General features: G+C 48.3%; 1 protein-coding gene and 1 long non-coding RNA gene across 2 annotated transcripts; one reads left to right on the top strand and one right to left on the bottom strand.

Moving 5' to 3' along the window:
• Positions 1 to 6,188: 6,188 nt before the first annotated feature.
• Positions 6,189 to 11,865, bottom strand: LOC147041964 (uncharacterized). The gene is made up of 2 exons (XR_015069110.1): positions 10,756 to 11,865; positions 6,189 to 10,533 (listed from the first exon to the last, which is right to left on the bottom strand). It is a non-coding gene; the product is annotated as an uncharacterized LOC147041964 (long non-coding RNA).
• A 3,592-nt stretch (positions 11,866 to 15,457) lies between these two features.
• On the top strand, positions 15,458 to 19,276 carry htr5ab (5-hydroxytryptamine (serotonin) receptor 5A, genome duplicate b). Its single transcript, XM_085939484.1, has 4 exons — positions 15,458 to 15,597; positions 17,089 to 17,430; positions 17,513 to 17,893; positions 18,197 to 19,276. Exons 2-4 carry the CDS (start codon positions 17,089 to 17,091, stop codon positions 18,527 to 18,529), a joined length of 1,056 nt encoding a protein of 351 aa, XP_085795610.1. The 5' UTR covers positions 15,458 to 15,597; the 3' UTR covers positions 18,530 to 19,276.
• The last annotated feature ends 315 nt before the right edge of the window (positions 19,277 to 19,591 follow it).

The raw sequence follows: 19,591 nt of genomic DNA, 5'->3' as shown, positions 1-19,591 counted from the left end.
ACCAGGTGACGACCTGACAAAGACGCCACACGTCCCACCGTCTTTCCTCTTGGGCCCACAGTGAGACAAGGTAAGCAGATTCCTTTTCAAATTCTGCACATTGACAACACTAAATTATAAGAGGAAGGATGATCGGACCAGTGAAAGTGTGTAGTAGGGTATAAAATCTGGGATTTACCTACTAGAATAGTTTGGAACTATTTGCGGTTACTATACGGTTTAAAATCTGGGATTTACGTATCAGTACAAGTGTGGACTTAGTAGGGTATAAAATCTAGGATTTACCTACTAGAATAGTTTGGAACTATTCGTGGTTACGATACGGTTTAAAATCTGGGATTTACGTATCAGTGTGAAAGCAGTGTGAGTGGGAGTGAGAGTGTGGAATCTAAAATTGTTCTGCGTGAAAAGTGGTTGGGAGACACACGAGTGGATTTAAAGATGGCGGATAAGAGGAAGTGGGATAATGGTCTCGGGTCCCTCCAAATTAAAGGTCCCTCAGGATCCCTCCAAATTAAAAGTCCCTTCAAATTAAGGGTCCCTTCAAATTAAGGGTTCCCTTCAAATTAAGGGTCCCTTCAAATTAATGGAATAAAAAGTAAGAAAAAAAGAAAAAAGAAACGGAAATTATCTTAAATGTACAGGAGATATTCGCGTTAAAGGAAAAGTAAGAGAGAAACACTGAAGTTAAAATTTGCAAAATAAAAGGAAAAGAATTACAAATAGCGTCTAAAAGTAAAATAGAGAATAAATCAGACAAGTAAGATGAGCAAAAAGGTGTTCTTAGTGTGCTCTTTGTGGTCTTTTATGTTGTGCGCCAAACGTGTGTGTAGCGTGTGTGTGCGTGAGTGTGCGCAGAGGATCCTCATGAATGAGTGTGTGTGTATGTATACGTGTGTGTGAGTGAGATGTGTGTCCTATGGAAGAAATTAGTCATGGAGAATGTTCAGGAGCCTGTTGAGCGATAATAGGGAAGTTGAGAAGTAGACGATGAGTATGTTTAAGTTGGTTGGAGAAACTAAGATGATTGAGGTGTGGCAGTAGAGAAAATAAGGTGTGTGGCAGTAGAGACTATAAAGTGTGTGACAGAAAGTGACTAGAAAGGTGGCCTGATAGGATGAGAATAAGAGACAACAAAATGTTGTGTAGAAGACAGTGAAAGATGTTGAATGTGAACATGATGAAGGGGGAACAGTAAAGTAGGCCTGCCCTTTGAGAGGGTGAGATTGAGGAGCGTGCTGCGCTTGCGCGTAGTCGTGGGTCTGTGCTATGCTCGTGTGTGTGGTGGGCCGGCATCATGATTGTTGCAGGAAATGGCCAGCCTGTGAGCAATCAACATTGATGCCGCGTCCCCCCTCGTGTTATGGCTGCAGGTGAGGCAGAGAAAGTGTGAGGTTTTCAGAGAATGTTTGAAGAAGAGTGATGCACATTTGCATGAAGGATAGAAGGCGCTGATGGAAAAAAAGTATAACCAAAACGTCATCCTCTATGACGTTTGCGCAGCGTTATTTGTTGTTATTGTTTGTGAGCTGTGTCTCTGCTGTTTTTTGTGTTCTCTGTGTGCTGTCAGTGTTATGTGTTAAAAGGATGAAATTGGCTAAAATAGGTAAATAAAAAGAATTTATTAGACTGTAGTCTATCTGATTTGCACCGCAAAACAAAAGCAATTTTGAAAGATGTGTCATATTAAATGATAATGTAATCGTATGTAGTAATATAACACCTTATATGGGTTCTCTAAGTTATATAAACATACATTTTGTAGAGCTTGTTTGACATGTGCTAAAGAGAATCCATAGGGTTATAATGCCTGATCATAATAGATGCATTCTCAAAATGGATTGAATTGTTTCAAAATTAACACTGAATGCCTTAACAGTGGCAAAAACGTTATGTAAAGAAACAATGACGTTATTGCATGTTAGGTGGCCATCTTGGTTGCTGTTTTGTTAACTTTAACAATATGGTATTTGTGGGAACTAAGAGTCATAATGAATAGGGGAGAGATGAGTTGGCAATTTATATAGAACACTCTCAAAATTATGCTGCATTGTGTTGATTTAAAAAAGATCAATTTGGCCTTTGCAGTGTGATCCGCTGTGTTGCATCTGGCCATGGAGAAAGTATGATGTTTATTTGTGTACTTTGTCAACAACCGATGTAGATGTTAACGAATGAAATTAATATCTTTAAAATGAATGTGGATTGAGACCACAGGTAAACACCCAGGCAGCTACCCTGAAGCTGAGATGATGTTCAGGACGGCGATGCTGAACGGCCTCCCAAATGAGGTGTAAGCGATTATGAGAAGTGATCCGGACATTTTGGTCTGTCCGGAACCGAGATTCAAGAGGCATTTGATACACCATTGCCGCATCTACATGGAAAAAGCAAATAAAGATCAAAAGGAAACTGACGCTCTGGCGACTAGTTTGGTTAAATTACAGTTGGCAAAGTTGCATGGTGAGGCAAAACAAGAAAAGGTTAAACAAAAACAGATGTATCAGACTCCAGTGGGGGCTGGACGGGGCCGAGGCCGAGGGTTCCTTGGTGGATACAGAGGGCGTGGTCGTGGCGCCCCCCTGGGACGAGGGCGGAATTGGTTCGCTCCAGGGACTTGCTTCAATTGTGGGGCCCCTGATCACTGGGCACGAGATTGTAATGGCAACCCACCACCACCGCAAGGGGAGGAGCAGCAGAACCAGCAAGCAGGGCCACCACACCAAAGGGGATCGCAGCAGCCCCGCCCGTGGCCACAGCCGAATCCACAGGGGCAGTATTACCAAGCCGACCCGTGGTACGGCCCGGACGAATAGGGGGGCCTGGGAAGCTCGGGAAGCACTGGTCAGGCAGAGCCAATGCTTCGGTTGACAGTGGCAGACACTCCGGTCCAGATGTTGGTGGACACTGGAGCAACACATTCATCGATCAACATGCCACTGCCAAGTACAGCGTTGTCAAAACGAGTTACAACGTTGGTCGGCTTCTCGGGACGTCCTCAGACTCTGCCCTTCACTCGACCATTGAAAACGGAAATCACAAACACCGGACAGAAACTATATCATTCATATGTTCATGCAATGGACACACCCATCAACTTGATGGGCAGAGACATGTCAGCATTGAGAGCCCAGATTCTGTGCGGCGAGAAGGGACTTACAGTGACATTTCCTGACGGACAGGTTCTGGAATGCTCCCAGCCTGTGACACCTCAGGGTCAGTGGTTGATGGCACCACTCCCCACAGTACCAGAAACGGCACGAATCTACTGGGCGAGATTGAAACCTGAGACTCCGTTTGGGGGAGGTGTCTACTCCACGTACCTCTTGTGGAAACCGTGGATCCAGGCATGGGCACCGTACCACCCCCCAGTGGATCCATTGCATTGCACTCTATATTATGATAGAGAATCAGATGAGATATATAGAGATGCGTTTGAAGAAATTGAGGGAGATGATTGGACATTACAATCACCATGCATCTTTGTGGGCCCCGAGGGGGTGGCAGCATATGTACAGTTGTCGCCGGAGCAAGAGCAATGGTATCGAATGAGTGAGGAAGGTTTGCCGCACGTGTCACTGGCTGTGTCGCCAGGCCATGAGCCCCGCCAATTGGGGCCCATGGTGAAACGATTAACACAACAACATGACTGGATGATGACTGAGATTCCAGATGTGTGGCATTCGGCCGCAACCAAAAGTTACAGGACAATGGCAAAAATGGTAGATGAGTCAGACCTTGAATTGGTCTTCCTGGACCGCCATGATGGGCGGGAACAGACGGACCATGAGTCTGCACAGGCGATGCTGGATCAAATGCCACAGACCTTGTGGTCACAGGGTCCATTTGATGTTGGTTTTTGTCATACGGTTCAGCCGATCCAATTGGAAGTTGATTGCTCCAGTCCGGTCCGCCGTCCTCAATATTGATGGCCGAAGGAAGCAGCCAAAGGTATGGAGGACACAGGGGCACAGTGTCTGCCAATGGTGGGCTTAAAGGTTGACCGCCTGGACAGCCAGGTCAAGAGAGGGAATGTGACAATGGCGGGAATTGGATCCAAGTCAGACTCGAAAGTGTCTGAACAACGACGACGACGATGCAAATGTTTAACTTTATTGACTATTTTCAGAAGTGATGGAGCGAAAGAAGAACGAGTGATGGTGTATCATTCCTGTAATGGAACGGTATGGTATGAAGCAGAGCAAGATGGTGGTAAGACGCTGAAGCCACAGACACAACAACTACTGCTAAATCTGAGGTATAAACAACCGATACAGGTGAAAGCTTGGGTGACAAATTTCAACTGGACTCAACAATGGCATGATTTGTTAGATAAATTGGACAATTATCAACCACGGTACCAGGACTGGCCCTTGGTACGCCCACAGGAAAGAAAAAGCCAATTTTTTACGGCAATGTTGCACAACAATATTTCACCTGCCTAAAGTTAAATGGGACTGGCCCTGGGATTGGAAATATCCAGGAGTCATGGTGTAATGAAAATGTGTCTTTGCCAGCAGGAATCCCTCTAGCTCGTGCTGATGTTTGGCTGTGGTGTGGAGCAAAAGTGTTGTACGATAGGCTTCCCTCCAATGCCTCAGGTAAGTGCGCCCTAGTAACGCTGATCATGCCAATTAGTGTGACAGCATTAGACGTGTCCAGAATAAATTGGGAAGGCGTTGGACGGTGGGGAAGAATCCCCTTCCTTTTGAGGAAGAAAAAGGACATGCAAGAATGGTTGAATGCAGGAGACCCCACGTACATAGATGCAATTGGAGTTCCAAGAGGGGTCCCTGATGAATACAAATTGGTGAATCAAGTGGCAGCAGGATGGGAGAGTATTTTCCTGCTCATTACAGTAAACAAAAATGTGGACCGGATTAATTATGTCCACTACAATGTCCAACGATTGGCGAACTTCACCACCTTGGCACTCCAGGCAGTGCATGAGCAATTAGCAGCCACGTCTCTTATGGCATTCCAAAATAGAATAGGTTTAGATATGGTGTTAGCGGAAAGAGGAGGAGTCTGTGGTATTTTTGGGGATCAGTGCTGTACTCTGATTCCCAACAATACGTCTCCTGACGGTCGGCTCACTAAGGCATTGGAGGGTCTGCGCACGCTAAGTAACAAAATGAAGGAGCACTCAGGTGTGAACACCAGTTGGTACTCTGACTGGTTAAACGTCTTTGGCAAATATAAAAGCTTGATTGCATCAGTACTGATTTCTATCGCTGTGTTTGCTGCTATTATGGTGTTATGCGGATGTTGCTGTATTCCATGTATCAGATCATTAACTGTTAAGACAATTGAACGCACGTTGGGGCCACTCCCTCCGGGTGGCCAGTACATGATGATCCCTCAGAAGGACCCCCAGGAGGCGGAGAAAGCTGTGGCCCTCCGGGATGTGAGTATGTGAAGGTGGCCTCAGGGACCTGGGGCCATGGGAGGGTATGAAATTTTCTCCTGATTGTCTACTAGAATTAAATTGTTTGCTGATTTTTAGCTTACGGCTAGTGATTTTTAGCTTGTGTTTAACAAGAAAACAAGGTATTCGAGTGATGACCTCAGTGGTCTGAGGTCATGAGAGGGAATGAAGGAATATAAGAATTTGATCTTGAAATAGTTCATTAGACATCTTGTGCATGAGAGTATGAAACTGCTGAGTGTGTGACAGTGGGAACAAAACAAAATATGTGGTTGGTGCGAGGACGTCTGCGTTCCAGAACAAAAAGATCATCCAGGAGCAGCAACAAGGACGACCCACAGGGCCATCTGATCGATAACAACAACTGGTGACCCTATATGGAAATCTACAACCAGGAGGAGCGAGCAAGTTATTCGGCAGGAGAAGAAAGACCAATGAGAGCAAGCTAAAGTTAACTGCAGTTGACACATAGCCAATAGAATAATGACAGAATGCCTTTGTTGATGTGCCATTTGCATATTGTGTAGTATAATTAATGGCTGGGCAACTCGGATGTAGAGTACGTCTGCTGGTGGCAACAGAGGCGTACAGAGGTGTATTGAGAGGGACCCGAGACCCAGGTGATGTATTAGATTTGTGTGTTAGGAATAAATCCACTCGTGTGTGAAAATGCCGGCTTCCTGATACCTTTCTATTGCAGAACGAGCGCGCATATTGTTGGATGAGTGGCAGTTGGGTAAAGTCACAAATTGGAGTCAGATTAGTAACTCGAGTTCATGTTAAATTAGAAATATATTCCAACAACACGAAAGGGGCCCTTCCACCTGGGCTCCGTCCACTTTCTGGAGATGACTCTGACGTAGACGTGTACATGTGAGCTGTTTCTCCACCGACACGCCTTCCTCCGCCGCAGCCGTTTTCTCTCCAATCTGTGCAGAAACACTGGACACCAAAGCAGACAAATAGGACCCTTATGCTGTATGAGACCAATTTGGTACCGTAACATCCTCCGGTGGGACGAGCGTCGTTGCTGGTCCCGGCATTAGACGACCTGTCATCAATTCAAACGGTGCAAATCCAGTGTGCCTGTTAACAGATTGCCGCACAGACAACAAGGCAAGCGGAATCGCTTGGAGCCAATTCATTCTCATTTGAGCAATAATTTTGGCCAGTTTTTTCCTTCAACGTCCGGTTCATTCGTTCAACTTTGCCCTGGCTTTGAGGATGGTAGACACAGCCGAATCGATGCTTCAAACGCAAAATTGATTCCACCTTGGCCAAGGCTTTGTTGTTAAAGTGTGTACCATTGTCAGAGCGGATCAGGGCGGGAAAACTATGCGTGGGGATGTAATGGGTGATCAAAGCCTTGATCACAGCAGCAGAATCTTCTTTCGAGCACGGATATGCCTCAGGCCAGCCTGAGTAAGCGTCAACCAACACAAGCAAAAAGCGTTTCCCATTCACTCTTGTATACATGTCGGTGAAATCAATGATCACCTCTGCTCCCAGCCACGTGGTCGGCTGAAACAGGCCGGGCTTAGGCTTCAACGTAGGACGCAAACAGGAGTCTGGGTGTTCCCCGTCCAGATTACTGGACCGCGGGACACCAACATCTCCAGCAATCCTGTCTGCCATGGGTTGTTTAATTTGGTATGCATTCTGAGACTCAAACCAGTACAAATTAGGAATGTGAGTTTCCCGCCAATCGGTCTGTTGCAACAACTGCTTGACCATTGAGCCCAATTGTCTGGCCTTGTGTCCTGGGGCAATAGCTAGGGAAATGTGTGGCACCCCTTTTTCTGTCATTTTGAACCACTGCATTTGTTCATGTGTCAGTTCAGTTGCCGCTGCAACTCCCTCTTTACCAATCAAAATGCGTGATGAAGTTAAATCCCACATGTGCAATATTTTCATACAAATCCCGATATACATCATCACTTTTCGGTCATAATATAGAGTGCAATGCAAAGGATCAACAGGTGGGTGGTATGGCGTCAGTGAGCAGATCCAGGGTTTCCACAGTTGGTAGGTCGAGAACACACCACCACCAGCAGGGGTCTCTGGCTCCAGCCTGGCCCAGTAGATGGTTGCCGTTTCTGCTTCTGTTGGTAGGGGCGCCATCAGCCACTGACCATGTTGTTGTATTTGTTGTGAGCACTGGATGCTGATGCCATCTGGAAATTGAATAATCACTCCCTCTGGCCCGCACAGAATTCTGGCTTCAACGGCTGACAACAAGTCCCTCCCCATCTAATTGATTGGGGTGTCCGTGGAATGGATGTATTTGTGCCAGAGTCTACACCCCGTCCGGGTGATCACAGTCTCAAGTGGTTTGGTAAAAGGCAGAGTTTGTGGTTTTCCCGAGAAGCCGACCAAAGTTGTTGTTTTCTTTGACAGTGAGGATACAGGAAGGGCAGTGTTTATTGATGAATATGTTGCGCCTGTGTCCACCAGCATCTGCACAGGTTTTCCCTCCACTGTCACATGAAGCATTGGCTCCGCCGGGCCGCTGCTTCTCTGGCTCCCCGGGCATCCCTATTCGAATTGTCCACACCAGAGATCATCATGTTGATAGTACTGACCTCTGTGTGCTTGTGGCTGTTGCCAGGGTCGTCCACTCGAGGGAGCTGTTCGTGTTTGTTGTATCGGCTCCTCGGGTTGATGTGGCGGGCCTCCGGCTGGACGGCCGGCTCCGTGCGGTCGATACTGCGGGCACTCTCTTGCCCAGTGATCGGTTTCGCCGCAGATGTAGCATGCGTTGGGCGAATGGTTTTTGTATGTCGCCCTCCCCGGGTAAGCAGGTGCACTCCCTCCCCGGCCTCTGTATCCGCCCCGGAACTGGCCCCTTCCGCGTCCCACCACGTGAGGAGCCTGTGACATTTGCATTTCCTTTTTCTGTGATTTAGACTGTCTAGCTTCACCATGCATTTTTGCCAACTGTAATTTCAACAACTGTTTGGATAATGCGTCTGTCTCGTTATCAACTTTAGCTTGTGACTCAGTAAACATTCTGCAGTGATGCAAAAGATGACGTTTAAACCGTTCCTCGGCACAAACCAGAATGTCAGGGTCTGACATTAACTGCTTCTTCACATCTGGCGGAAGTCCATCCACCAGCGCCGTCCGGAAGAGCACCTCTGCCTCGTGCGTGAGAGCCGGATGGCGACCTGTGGTTTCAATCCAACTCTCCACACATGTTACATAATGTTGGGCAGGTGACATTTTCACATCATAAGGAAACATAGTGGGGGCCAAATCGGTGGGTTGTGGGAAAGTCATTTTAATGTTTTCAAACAGGGGCGCTGCTACTTGTGGCAAGGGCACCTCCCTCCCCAGTCTCGCTGTGCCTGCTGCTTCCTCAATCGCCTGCAATTGCACTAGGGAGCATGCTCCTGCCAACATCTGTCGCATGTCACCAAGTGTACAACTCTGTCCACTCATTAGAGCCAAAAACTTGTTCAGCCACACCTTGCCTCCTCTGTGTAGTGGGGGCATCTTTTCCATCATCGCAGTTACATCACGGAGCACCATGGGCTCGTAACGCTGACCATCCGCTGTTGCCACTAGGGGACACATCAACTCATTTTTCTGAACCTCTGCTTGTATCATCTGTCCACGAGTACTCCGCAAATTATATTCTCTCCGTGTCTGGCTCTCTCCCTGTCCGCCCTTTTTTCTACCATTCAGATTCGCGTACTCCAACATTTTCCTCTGTTGCATCACAACATCATCTTCCTCCTCACCGCTACTGTCCCGCTGTGAATGCTCTTTCTGTCTCCACTCACTCTTCGCGTCTTGTCTTATTTTCTCCGTTACCCATTTCAACATCTGAGCTTCCTGTCTACGCTGCTCATCAACTTGATCAACTTTCTTTTTTAGCTCCTCGTTCTCGGCACTTAGTCTATGCCCACCTACTCCTTTCGTTATGTTGGACGTTTGAGAGCTCGGAGCGGGGGTGGAAGTGTCCACGCGGGACGCCTCCTCCTCCCTGATCCGTCGCCTCTCTCTATTTACTGCTTGTTCAATCAGTTGTACAATACTTTGATCCGCCCTTTCGCCTTCGCCCTCGACATCCACTACCAGTCGGCCACCCAACGTCACCACTGGAGCCATCACTCCGGGGTTGCCGTACGGCGGCGGTCCAACAGCAGTCACTCCGAGTGTGGGGGCACTCGGGGGTGTTACATCATGCAAAGATGGATAAATGCCCTTGTATTCAACTCCTTTCTTATCTATTTCCACCGCTTTCTCTTCCACTTTGGCATGTATCGCATACAATTAAGAAATCTACTTGCCATGTACTTCTCATCACCTTCAAGAGTTAGAGATTTACCGTTTTTTATTTCCTGTCTTAACTTGGTATTTTTAGATTTTTCCAATTTTTTTCAATTTTTTGTTTTACTTTTTTTTTTTTTTATTTTTTTTTTTTACTTTGAGGATCCTCAATGCAGGATTAAATTTACCCTTCAACAAAATTACTAGCCTGTGTATTACGGTTGGTTTTTGCTAGTACTGTTTTTTACTGTCAATTTATCCTACCATTCACACCTCTCATCACACACACTATCTCACTCCATTCATTCCTCTCAGCACACGCACTCCTCTCATCACACACACTATCTCACACACACTCCTATCAATTTGGGGCATTTTGGATGTTTTAGCGGTCTGATCTCTCACAGAAGGAACTGTTACCACCGGATGTTTTCGGGAGAGCCTCACACCTCCCAGGATCTCAAAAAAAACCTGGCTATTTGAATACGCTCGTCAACGTACCCTTGTCCGCCACGACTAGGCTAGGTCCCGGACCTATTCGTAATACGCGTAAGTCCCTGACTTTACCGTACACGTCACACACGTAAGTTCCAAACTTATTCGCCGTATGTATCTCTTGCACACTTTATTTGATCTGAACAACAGTCTCCTCTTAAATTTCCTTTTTCAATTTGCAGAATTTCGACTTATAGTAACAGGTATTCTGCTTACCTTATCAGTGATGAGCGCTCAGGGTTGAGGAGACGTTGTACCAGCTCAACGTTGTGCACCTTACTTATTCCAAACGGTTCGCCGACCGAGAGACAGCGTCCCGGACGCTGTCCGGTGTCCTGGATACAGACCACGAGTTGTCAATTACCCTTCTCTCGACATCACGTCAGGGTCACCAAGAAATTGTTAGGATACGGATTTTAGCTATTGATCTGACTCCAAATTACGATCAACACTTAACACAAGTTTCTATGTCCTAATCCACACACTGGCGCACCTAACAATTTTGCGAGTTCGTTCTGTCAAAGAGAAGACCAGTAGATCAATCAGACCAAATTTACCAAATGTTTATTCCTAACAAAGTGCTCTAATACAGGCCTGGGTCCCGGGTCCCTCACACTAAAACTCGTGCGTTTCTGTGACCACCAAAAGACGACACATTCTTCCGGGTTGCCCAGTTTTAAAGAAACACAATATGAATATTAAAGCATGCAAAACATTGTGTGATGATTGGTCGATGGTCATCTCCTCCCCGTCGAGGTGTCATCACTGTGGTCAGGAGTTGGGGGTGTTCCTCTCGAAGCCCAACCACCTGGACGTGGTATTGTTCTTTGTTCTCCGACCTCGAGGTGTTATCTGTTGGAATAATCTCGGGGGAAGCCTTGGCCTGCCAGATCAGGAGGCCTTATTTTTATGAGTTTACGACTCTCCTTTAAACTAAATGCTTTCTATTTGGTTCAAGGAATGTCTTTTGATCCTTGTCAGCCTTATGTTTCCTTCCTGTCCTTATGTTACTTTTGTGTTTGTTTTGTAAGAAGTCTTCAATGACAATGAGCAGAGCTTCTTTGCATAGGCGAAATGTTCTTTGTCAGTTTAAAGGGACTTCATTCCTTTTAGTTAACTGTAGCTTTGATTCATAGATTGTAGATGATCAAAATTGGTTATATACAGTTTGAAGAAGTCACATTAAAGTTATCCCATATTTACTCAATGTTCGTTTAAGGAACTGTATATCAGTTACCTTACATTTACTTAATATGTGCTGAAAGGTTTAAGTAAGGTTAGATATTATTATTATTATGTGTTGTGTTAGTTTACTAAGAAGTTAAACTTAGCAGGAGTCGGCCACCTGTGGAGAGGACAACTGGTTGGGGGAAGAAAGCAGACTCTGCACTCCCAATGTGGGGGTCGAGAAGATCAATTCACACTACACTACATTCCTTTTCTAATCAGCGTTACTACAGCCACTATCTCCCTTCCTTTAGTGTAGCAACGCCTCTGTAGCCAGGGCATCCAAGACATCAAAAGGAGGAGCACGTGGGGGAGGAACTCAGAACTGGCGGAAACTGCAACCGAGCCTCCCCCCAATACTAGATATTATATTGATATGATTATATGTTTAACACAACCTTGAAAAATATGTTTGCTAACTGCTGAAAGCACATTTCCCTTTACTGACAATATGAAGTAGGGATTCTTTCCGAGAAATGCAGCAGCACGTGAGTGAGTTTGTGCTGCCAGCCCAGCCCAGCCCAGCCCAGCCCAGCCCAGCCAGCAAACAAAACTAAAACAAGGGAGACGAGTTGATGCAAATGAGCCTGCCACTGTGACAATTAGGCACCAGACATGTAAATGTGCCCAGTTAATTAATCCAGCAGCCGCACTAATTAATCCCCAACTCCTCCGTATTTAAAACAAGAACGCTCGCTCTCGGTCCACATACGACAGACGGCCCCAAAAAGTCAAATCAATGTCTGAAGAGTAAATTACAACTTTGAACTGACAATGCGCTGAAAATGCAGACGGGCCGGCATTGGAAACAGCCAGAGCAGGAACGATGGCACGGCAATTCAAAAAATGACTTGCGTTCTTAATTACGGAATCATTCAGGGGGATGTTTTCGGGAAATCATTGATGACTTTGCGTGCGCCACCTTTGGAAACAGCGGGTGGAAGCCCGTCAGGAAGTCCCGAGACGCCAATCAATCACTTGGTTCGTGCAAAAAAAAGACAAATCCAATGTCGCGCTTTAGGAATCGAGAAACACAACAGCGCTTTGCACTTCAAGTGCATTTTTTGCGGCGAGCCAACTCAAACGATCGTACGTACCTGGCCTGGGCAAAGGTCACTTCAGGCCACGTCTCTTCCAGCAGCTTTGGCTTTCTCTCTGCGCCGGTTCATCAAGCCTCCGAGTGGATTTCTGCACGTCCCCACTTGACCTCTGCTTATTCTCCCCTGCCCTCCCCTCACATGTGTCCAATCGTATCCGTGGGGAAGTATAAATCATCTGCAAACATAATCTCTCTTCTCTTTCTTGTTGCCCACCTCCCGGGTGGCTTTCTTCTAACCCGGGTCGCAGCTCGTGACGTGTGCGCAGCATCCTCAATGTACTTTCAGTAAAGAGTGCACGGCCTGAGAAGCAGCCGTCGTGCATCGTGATGAACCATCCAAGATAGGCTCTCTGATTGCGGCGTCGAATGACCAGCATCTCGGCGCTCCCCCGGATGGCCGTCCGGCTGGCCGTCTGGCTGGCCGTCTGTCTGTCTGTCTGTCTGTCTGTCTGTCACTGGACACTTTTCCAAGCAGACTACACTGCTCTGTCACATGTCACATTTATGGAAGCCCGCAGTTGTGGATTTTTGGAAAACACGATGGCATTCTTTTCTACACAAAGCATACTCTGTCGCCAGCCATCAACATCAACTTCAATTTTAGCCCATATCACCTTCAACTGCGTCAAGCGAGCGCTATTAGCAAAAGATGTCTCTCTCTCTCTCTCTCTCTCTCTCTCTCTCGCTCTCTCTCTCGCTCCAGTTGCACGATGGAGCGGCTCCTCCAGCCCAACTTTCTCGCCGTTTGTCCTTGAGCGCTTCATGAATTCCCTCCCGTACTTTTTGGAGGACAGCACCTGGAGGCGATGGGCCCTACCAGATGAGCGCTTTGAAATTGCTGCAATTCCCAGTTAAATATACGCTCCCATTGGTTATTAAGCTTTTCAATTAGAATTCATCAAGAAAGAAAATGAATGTGCATTTGAGGAATAATTAAATTATAATGATCAAATGAGATTTTTTTTTTTATGTTTAACGAGCTAACTAGTGATTTCAATTATTCCAATTCTTCATTGTCATTATTATTTAATGGATTTGGTCCTTCCAGTTGACATGTGATGTTCCAACTGATTGATCCTATTAAATCCATTGAGGGGGGATGTTGCCTTTGAAAGCTCGCTAAAGACCGCTCTAATCATATCCGGAACGCTTCGGGGTTTTTTTTGGATGGGTCATTTCAATCAGGAGTTGTTGTTGTTGTTTTTTTTTTTTTTGCTGTTTTGCTCAGTTTCTTTGTTCGGGGTCTTTTTTGGGACGGGTCATTTCAATCAGGAGTTGCTGAGTTTCTTTGTCCAAGCTTGTATTGATTTCAAAGCCCTTTTCCGACTTTGATGCAGGCCATAACAATGAAAGTGATGCTACCTATTTTGCTGGTGCCGTCTATCAATTCTTGCCTTCATCTCTTCCAGACTGGCCGACGGGGGATGTGTGACAACACACAGCTTCAAGCTTACTTTAGTGGAGGAAGAATCACGCAACTGTACATGTTTTTCTGTGTAACGTGTGGGTGGCTCTTTGTTGGAAATGTCACCAATTGATGTGATTTGTTGCTATTTCTAGCAACATCATGGGCGTCAAGGAAGTAGTCTGAAGCGCCGCGCCGGTAGACTAAACTGTGAGGCATCTGACGACTAATGCGGGCAAGCTTCCACAGCAAAAGCCACAAGGGTGCATTAATTGGAGTCTCTTCCAAAAAGAAGTCACTAAATCACAAAGCTTCCTGGGCTATTTACGGTCCAGGCGTCGAGCGGGACAAGGTCGCCGTTATAAATTACCGCCGTGAAATGGATGAAATGACCACGACGCCTGGGGCCGGGCGAAGCGAGGCGTGGCGCGGCGCTCGTATTTCACTTTTTCTTAAGTAAGGCGGCGGCGTACAGGACCGGCTGTTGAGCCAGAAGTGCTTCACTGCCTGCCTGCCTAGCGCTCTTTGGGCTTTTCATTGTTGTTGCCTCAGCAAGCCGCTCAAACAGGTTGCCTAACTCTTGCCTATACAGTCCTAGCGGATATGGCACTGGCCAAGGTGGTTGACAGAAAATCAACATCATTTTGGTTGCCTCGTCCCTCAGATGAACGGCTTTAGAAAGGAGGAGACGCGCTTTGGAAAATGAATGGATACCCAACGAGATGACTTCGAAGGGAGCCCCGTGGTACGCGCCTGAGTTACAATTGTTTTGGATGAAGGAATTGCAATATGTGTATCACGCCAATGACGGAAGCGTTGACCTATTGTTTTGAAATGGTTTTTGATTTGGAATCTATGTTACAAATGTTCAGCAGGATCATCCGCCAAGACAGTAGTATTCCAAATAAAAAGATCGCTGTACAACATCAAGAACGTGTCAAAGGATGTCGCTGGCCACATGTCACCTCAAAGCCATTTGAGATTGGAGTCTGCTTGACTCGGTTGAAGTGAATCCCTCGGATTTGGCAACGTTGCTTTGCTTAAGTGAAGGAGAAAAGAAGCCACCCTCGTTAACAGTTTAGCTTGGCATCTTTTCAAACTGCTGCAGCAACTACGTTGGAAAAAAAAGGAACAAATCATAACTGCTCCCTCTGTGATTATTTTTCAAAAAAGCAGCAGGCAAAAGACTTTGCTGGCTATATTGAGCAATTCTTTCAAATAAGATCGGAATGAGCAGCAAGGATGTATTGACAACAAGCGGCCACGTGCGCTAACGGCGATCTCCCCCCCCCCAAAAGAGGCGTCAACGTTGTCTAAGAAACAAGATGAAGACGTCATCTGCATCTGCTGTTGCATCCTTGCTTGGCTCCGATAAGGCAGCGAAACCCCCCCCCCCCCCCCCCCCCCCATCCTTGCATCCTTCTTCACTTGGCTCAGCGCAGCGTTTATCATATGAATCCCCATCCCTCCCTCCCTCCCTCCCTCCCACCTCTCGCGTCTCGTTCGCCCCACCCCCTCCAATGCCGAACGACGGGGTTCATTCCTCAAGCCACACCAACACACTGTCCCATCAGTCCCCCCCCGCCCCCAGGCGACGATGGATGCACGCAACGCACGCACGGACAGAGGAGCACCTTCTGCCGCACTGACGCTGGATCGCTAAACGGGGTGAGTGTGCACCTTTCTCGCTTTCGAATCATCCCCGACTCCCCCCCACCCCCCCCCACCCACCCACCCCTGTGGAGTCAAACATGTAACAAGTGTCTCGTGGCACCGGAGCGAGTGTCGGGGAATCCTCACGGGTACGCCGGGATTATTTTCAAAGTTGTCGCGTGGCAAGTTTTGCTTCCATTTGGGGGAGGGATTGAAAAAAAAAGAGAAATGAAAAGCATCACGCACGTCGGCACCTGCGCGAGGTGACGAGAAAACTGCGGCGCATTTTACAAGTCAAAGGAACTGCCTTCATAATGGCTTTAGGTTGATTGAAAAGTCCAAATTGTCCCAAGGACTGATTTGGCTTGTTTGTCTTTCTTTACGTGGCCAGTACGGGCTCATCAGGACTAGAGCTCTAAAAAGGGACGCATGTAAACAACTGCATAGCATTCCGCTCTACAAAATGCTTTCTGCTCTATCTGACGATACTGCCAAGCATATCTTCTTTATCCTCTGCAAAAAAACAACAACAACCACTCACGTCACAGCAGCTTACTGGTCAACAGAGGGTGGCGTGGCGTGGCATGGGAAGGCGCGGCGCGGCACGGCACAGCCACCGTCTATTCTTAATACCCCACGGACCTTATGGACGAGGCTCGCTGAGCGATAGCCAACAGATCGATGAGCCAGCCGAAAGATACATGAAGCTTCACCTCAGGGAGCCAGCCGGCCAGCCAATCAGCCAGTCAGCCAGCCAGCCAGCGAGAGAGACTTTTTGCCAATTCTTCTTCTTCTCCTGATTTGATATTCAGCGTGGGGGCCAACAATTATTGGGTAACAAGCAAAACAATGAGATCCGATTGGTGCCAATTCGATCTAAACCTGCCGAAAATAATTTTGGAGCATTATGTTTTGTCTTCTCAAACATTTCTACGGTTGTCTTCGGCATGAGCCCAAAGCGCTCGCGTCTCCCAAAGGACCACGTCGATGCAAACGGGGGTGGGATGATAATTATGAATGTTGCTTTTGGTTCCCATGGTAAAAGAAGTCCCAGAGTAGCGCCGGCAGGCATCTGAAATTCCACTTGAAAGCCTGTCGCCAGCCCGCCCGAAAAGCCCGGCGGGCGGATGAGACGCTCGAGTGGCTTTTTCGTCATTGCGAGAAAATGGCTAAATGGCCTCTTGAGCCAACGTGTGTACTTCAAACAAAAAGAACTCGTCTGGACCTCGGCCGGCAAATATAACGCAGCGGTAACGACACCGCTCTGCGCCCTTTCACGTCACTCTCGGCCGTTTCGAAGCCTCACGCTATTGTGAAGCCACGTCGCTATAACCCTCCAGCTGATTGTTTACCCTTTGGCTGATTTAGTGCTTCGGCGACTCCACGTAAGAGTACGTCAAGTCATGTCGTATTAGCGCCGTAGCGACAAGCCCAGACATTAGGATAAAGCCTACTTTGCCATCCCATCCGCTTCATGTGACTTAGGTACTCCAACTTTTCTTCCAGATGCAGAATGACTCGACGGCCATTTTGGAATGGTCAAACATGACTTATCCCGACGCCCACGTGGCCAACGTCAGCGGCTCAGCGGGTGAGGCGTATCGTCCGTTCTCGCTGTTCAGCGTGCTGACGCTGACGCTGTTGGCCATGCTGGCCGTGGCCACCTTTGTGTGGAACCTGCTGGTGCTGGTGACCATCCTGCGGGTTCGCACCTTCCACCGGGTGCCACACAACCTGGTGGCGTCCATGGCCATTTCTGACGTGATGGTGGCGGCGCTGGTGATGCCGCTGAGTCTGGTGCACGAGCTGAACGGACGGTTGTGGAAGCTGGGCCGGGTGCTCTGCCAGGTGCACGTGGTGATGATGATGATGATGCTGGTGATGACAAGGATGATGCTGATGATGAGGCTTTTGCTTCAAATGGCACCAGGTATGGATCTCCTTCGACGTGCTGTGCTGCACGGCCAGCATCTGGAACGTGACGGCCATCGCTCTGGACCGCTACTGGTCCATCACGCGCCACCTGGAGTACACGCTGAAGACGCGCAAGAAGATCTCCAACGTGATGATCGCCCTGACCTGGCTGCTGTCCTCCATCATCTCGCTCTCGCCGCTCTTCGGCTGGGGCGAGACGTACGCCGAGGGCATGAAGTGCCAGGTGAGCCAGGAGCCGTCCTACACCATCTTCTCCACCTTCGGCGCTTTCTACCTGCCGCTCTGCGTGGTGCTCTTTGTCTACTGGAAGATCTACAAGGCGGCCAAGTTCCGGATCGGCTCGCGCAAGAGCAACACCGTCACGCCCATGGCGGAGGTGAGCAAATCTCGAGCCGGGTTATCGCGGTCGGTCGACCGGATTCCGGAAGGTTCCGCCGCCCTTTGCCTCACGAGCCTCGAACTGGGCTTTAGACAAATCTCTGGCATGGAAACGGGGAGCCGCTCAGCGAGCCAGCCGGCGAGTTGGTCGGGGAGCCGGCCGGCGAGTTGGCCGGCGAGCCGGGCGGCGACTCGGTCGGCGAGCTGGGCGGCGAGCGGCCGGCGCACCTAAACGAGAAAGAAAGTCATTGGCGGCTTCACGTAGTTCTTGCCGTATTTGACTGGGATCTGGCCGGTGCAGGCGAAAGAGGAGGCCGGGCGGCCCCAGATGGTGTTTGCGGCGCGCCACGCCACCGTCACCTTCCAGACGGACGGCGACACGTGGCGCGAGCAAAAGGAGAAGAAGGCGGCGCTCATGGTGGGCATCCTGATCGGAGTCTTCGTGCTGTGCTGGATACCGTTCTTCATCACCGAGCTGATCGTGCCGCTGTGCTCCTGCGACATCCCGCCCATCTGGAAGAGCATCTTCCTCTGGCTGGGCTACTCCAACTCCTTCTTCAACCCGCTCATCTACACCGCCTTCAACAAGAACTACAACAACGCCCTGAGGAATCTCTTCTCCAGGCAACGTTGAGCCAAGGTCCTCCTTAGGAGGGGAAGCGCTTTGGACGTAAACGAGCGGGAATCGGAACGGGAGACCTAAGCCGCACGTGGCGGCGGGAGGGAAGCTTGGACCGAGAGAGGACAGAAGCGCTCGTCGAGGCTGGCGCGTACCAAAGTGGCGGCGGCAGTTAGCCGGCCAAATGAAGGAAAGCAGACGCTGCTCGCAACTTCACAAAATCTGATAGCATGACAAAACTCGGACAAACGCGGTATTCCCCGTCAAATTGGACTTGGCCGACTGACAAAAAGGAACACTTTCCAAAGGGTTCTTTTCTTTCTTCAAAAGCAACCTGGAGAGATCTTGCCAAGTGATGAGTCAAAGCAAAAACCCTTCGGTCACTCGGGGTCTTCGTCAAAGACGTGTGGCAAGGTGCAGGTGTACATGGTGTTGTGAGGGGCGGGTCTCTCCCTAACCCTAACCCTCTCACACAGTGAAGTCATTTGCAAGTTGCGGCGTCACGGTATTTTCCCAAGGATTCCAAAAGTGCCGGCGGCACGTGCTATCTCGCCCTGCCAGCCGGCGTCCACATTTTTGTCCAGATGGAAATGCGGTCGAGCTAAACAGATTGAGTCGCCGGCTTACGCGGCTGAATTTTATGCAGCATTTTAATCACCGTGGCCCCAAATGACCTTACCTAGCTTTGTTAGCTTAGCTCACCAGCACACGAGGTACAATTGGGGTGTGTTTGTCTCCGGCATTTGCGCTCTTGAGTCTTAAAGCGGCATGCTTAACTTCTTGTGCACTTTTGGACACTTGAATCATGTCTTTTGAAATCAGAGCATAACAAGAACTCAATCGTGACCTCCGGGAGAGAGAAATCCCTCTCTTCTTCATTGACAATGTTCTTCAGCTCATGTTTATTTGCGTGCCTATTGTCTCTCGTGACCTCTTTGCTACACTGGAGCGGGTCATGAATAGTTGATAAGATTCCGAGCGGTGGGTGAAGCAGATGTTCTTGTGCTGACCTACTGTCTTTGATGCATTTAATGAGCTCATTAATAACTCATCAGATGGGCAAAAAGTCATCCATAA

This window comes from Syngnathus leptorhynchus, chromosome 19 (genome assembly GCF_054491065.1).
Source record: "Syngnathus leptorhynchus isolate UIUO chromosome 19, UIUO_Slep, whole genome shotgun sequence".
Taxonomy (NCBI): domain Eukaryota; kingdom Metazoa; phylum Chordata; class Actinopteri; order Syngnathiformes; family Syngnathidae; genus Syngnathus; species Syngnathus leptorhynchus.
Note: the sequence above shows the minus strand (reverse complement) of the source record. Positions and strands in the feature narration are given on the sequence as shown.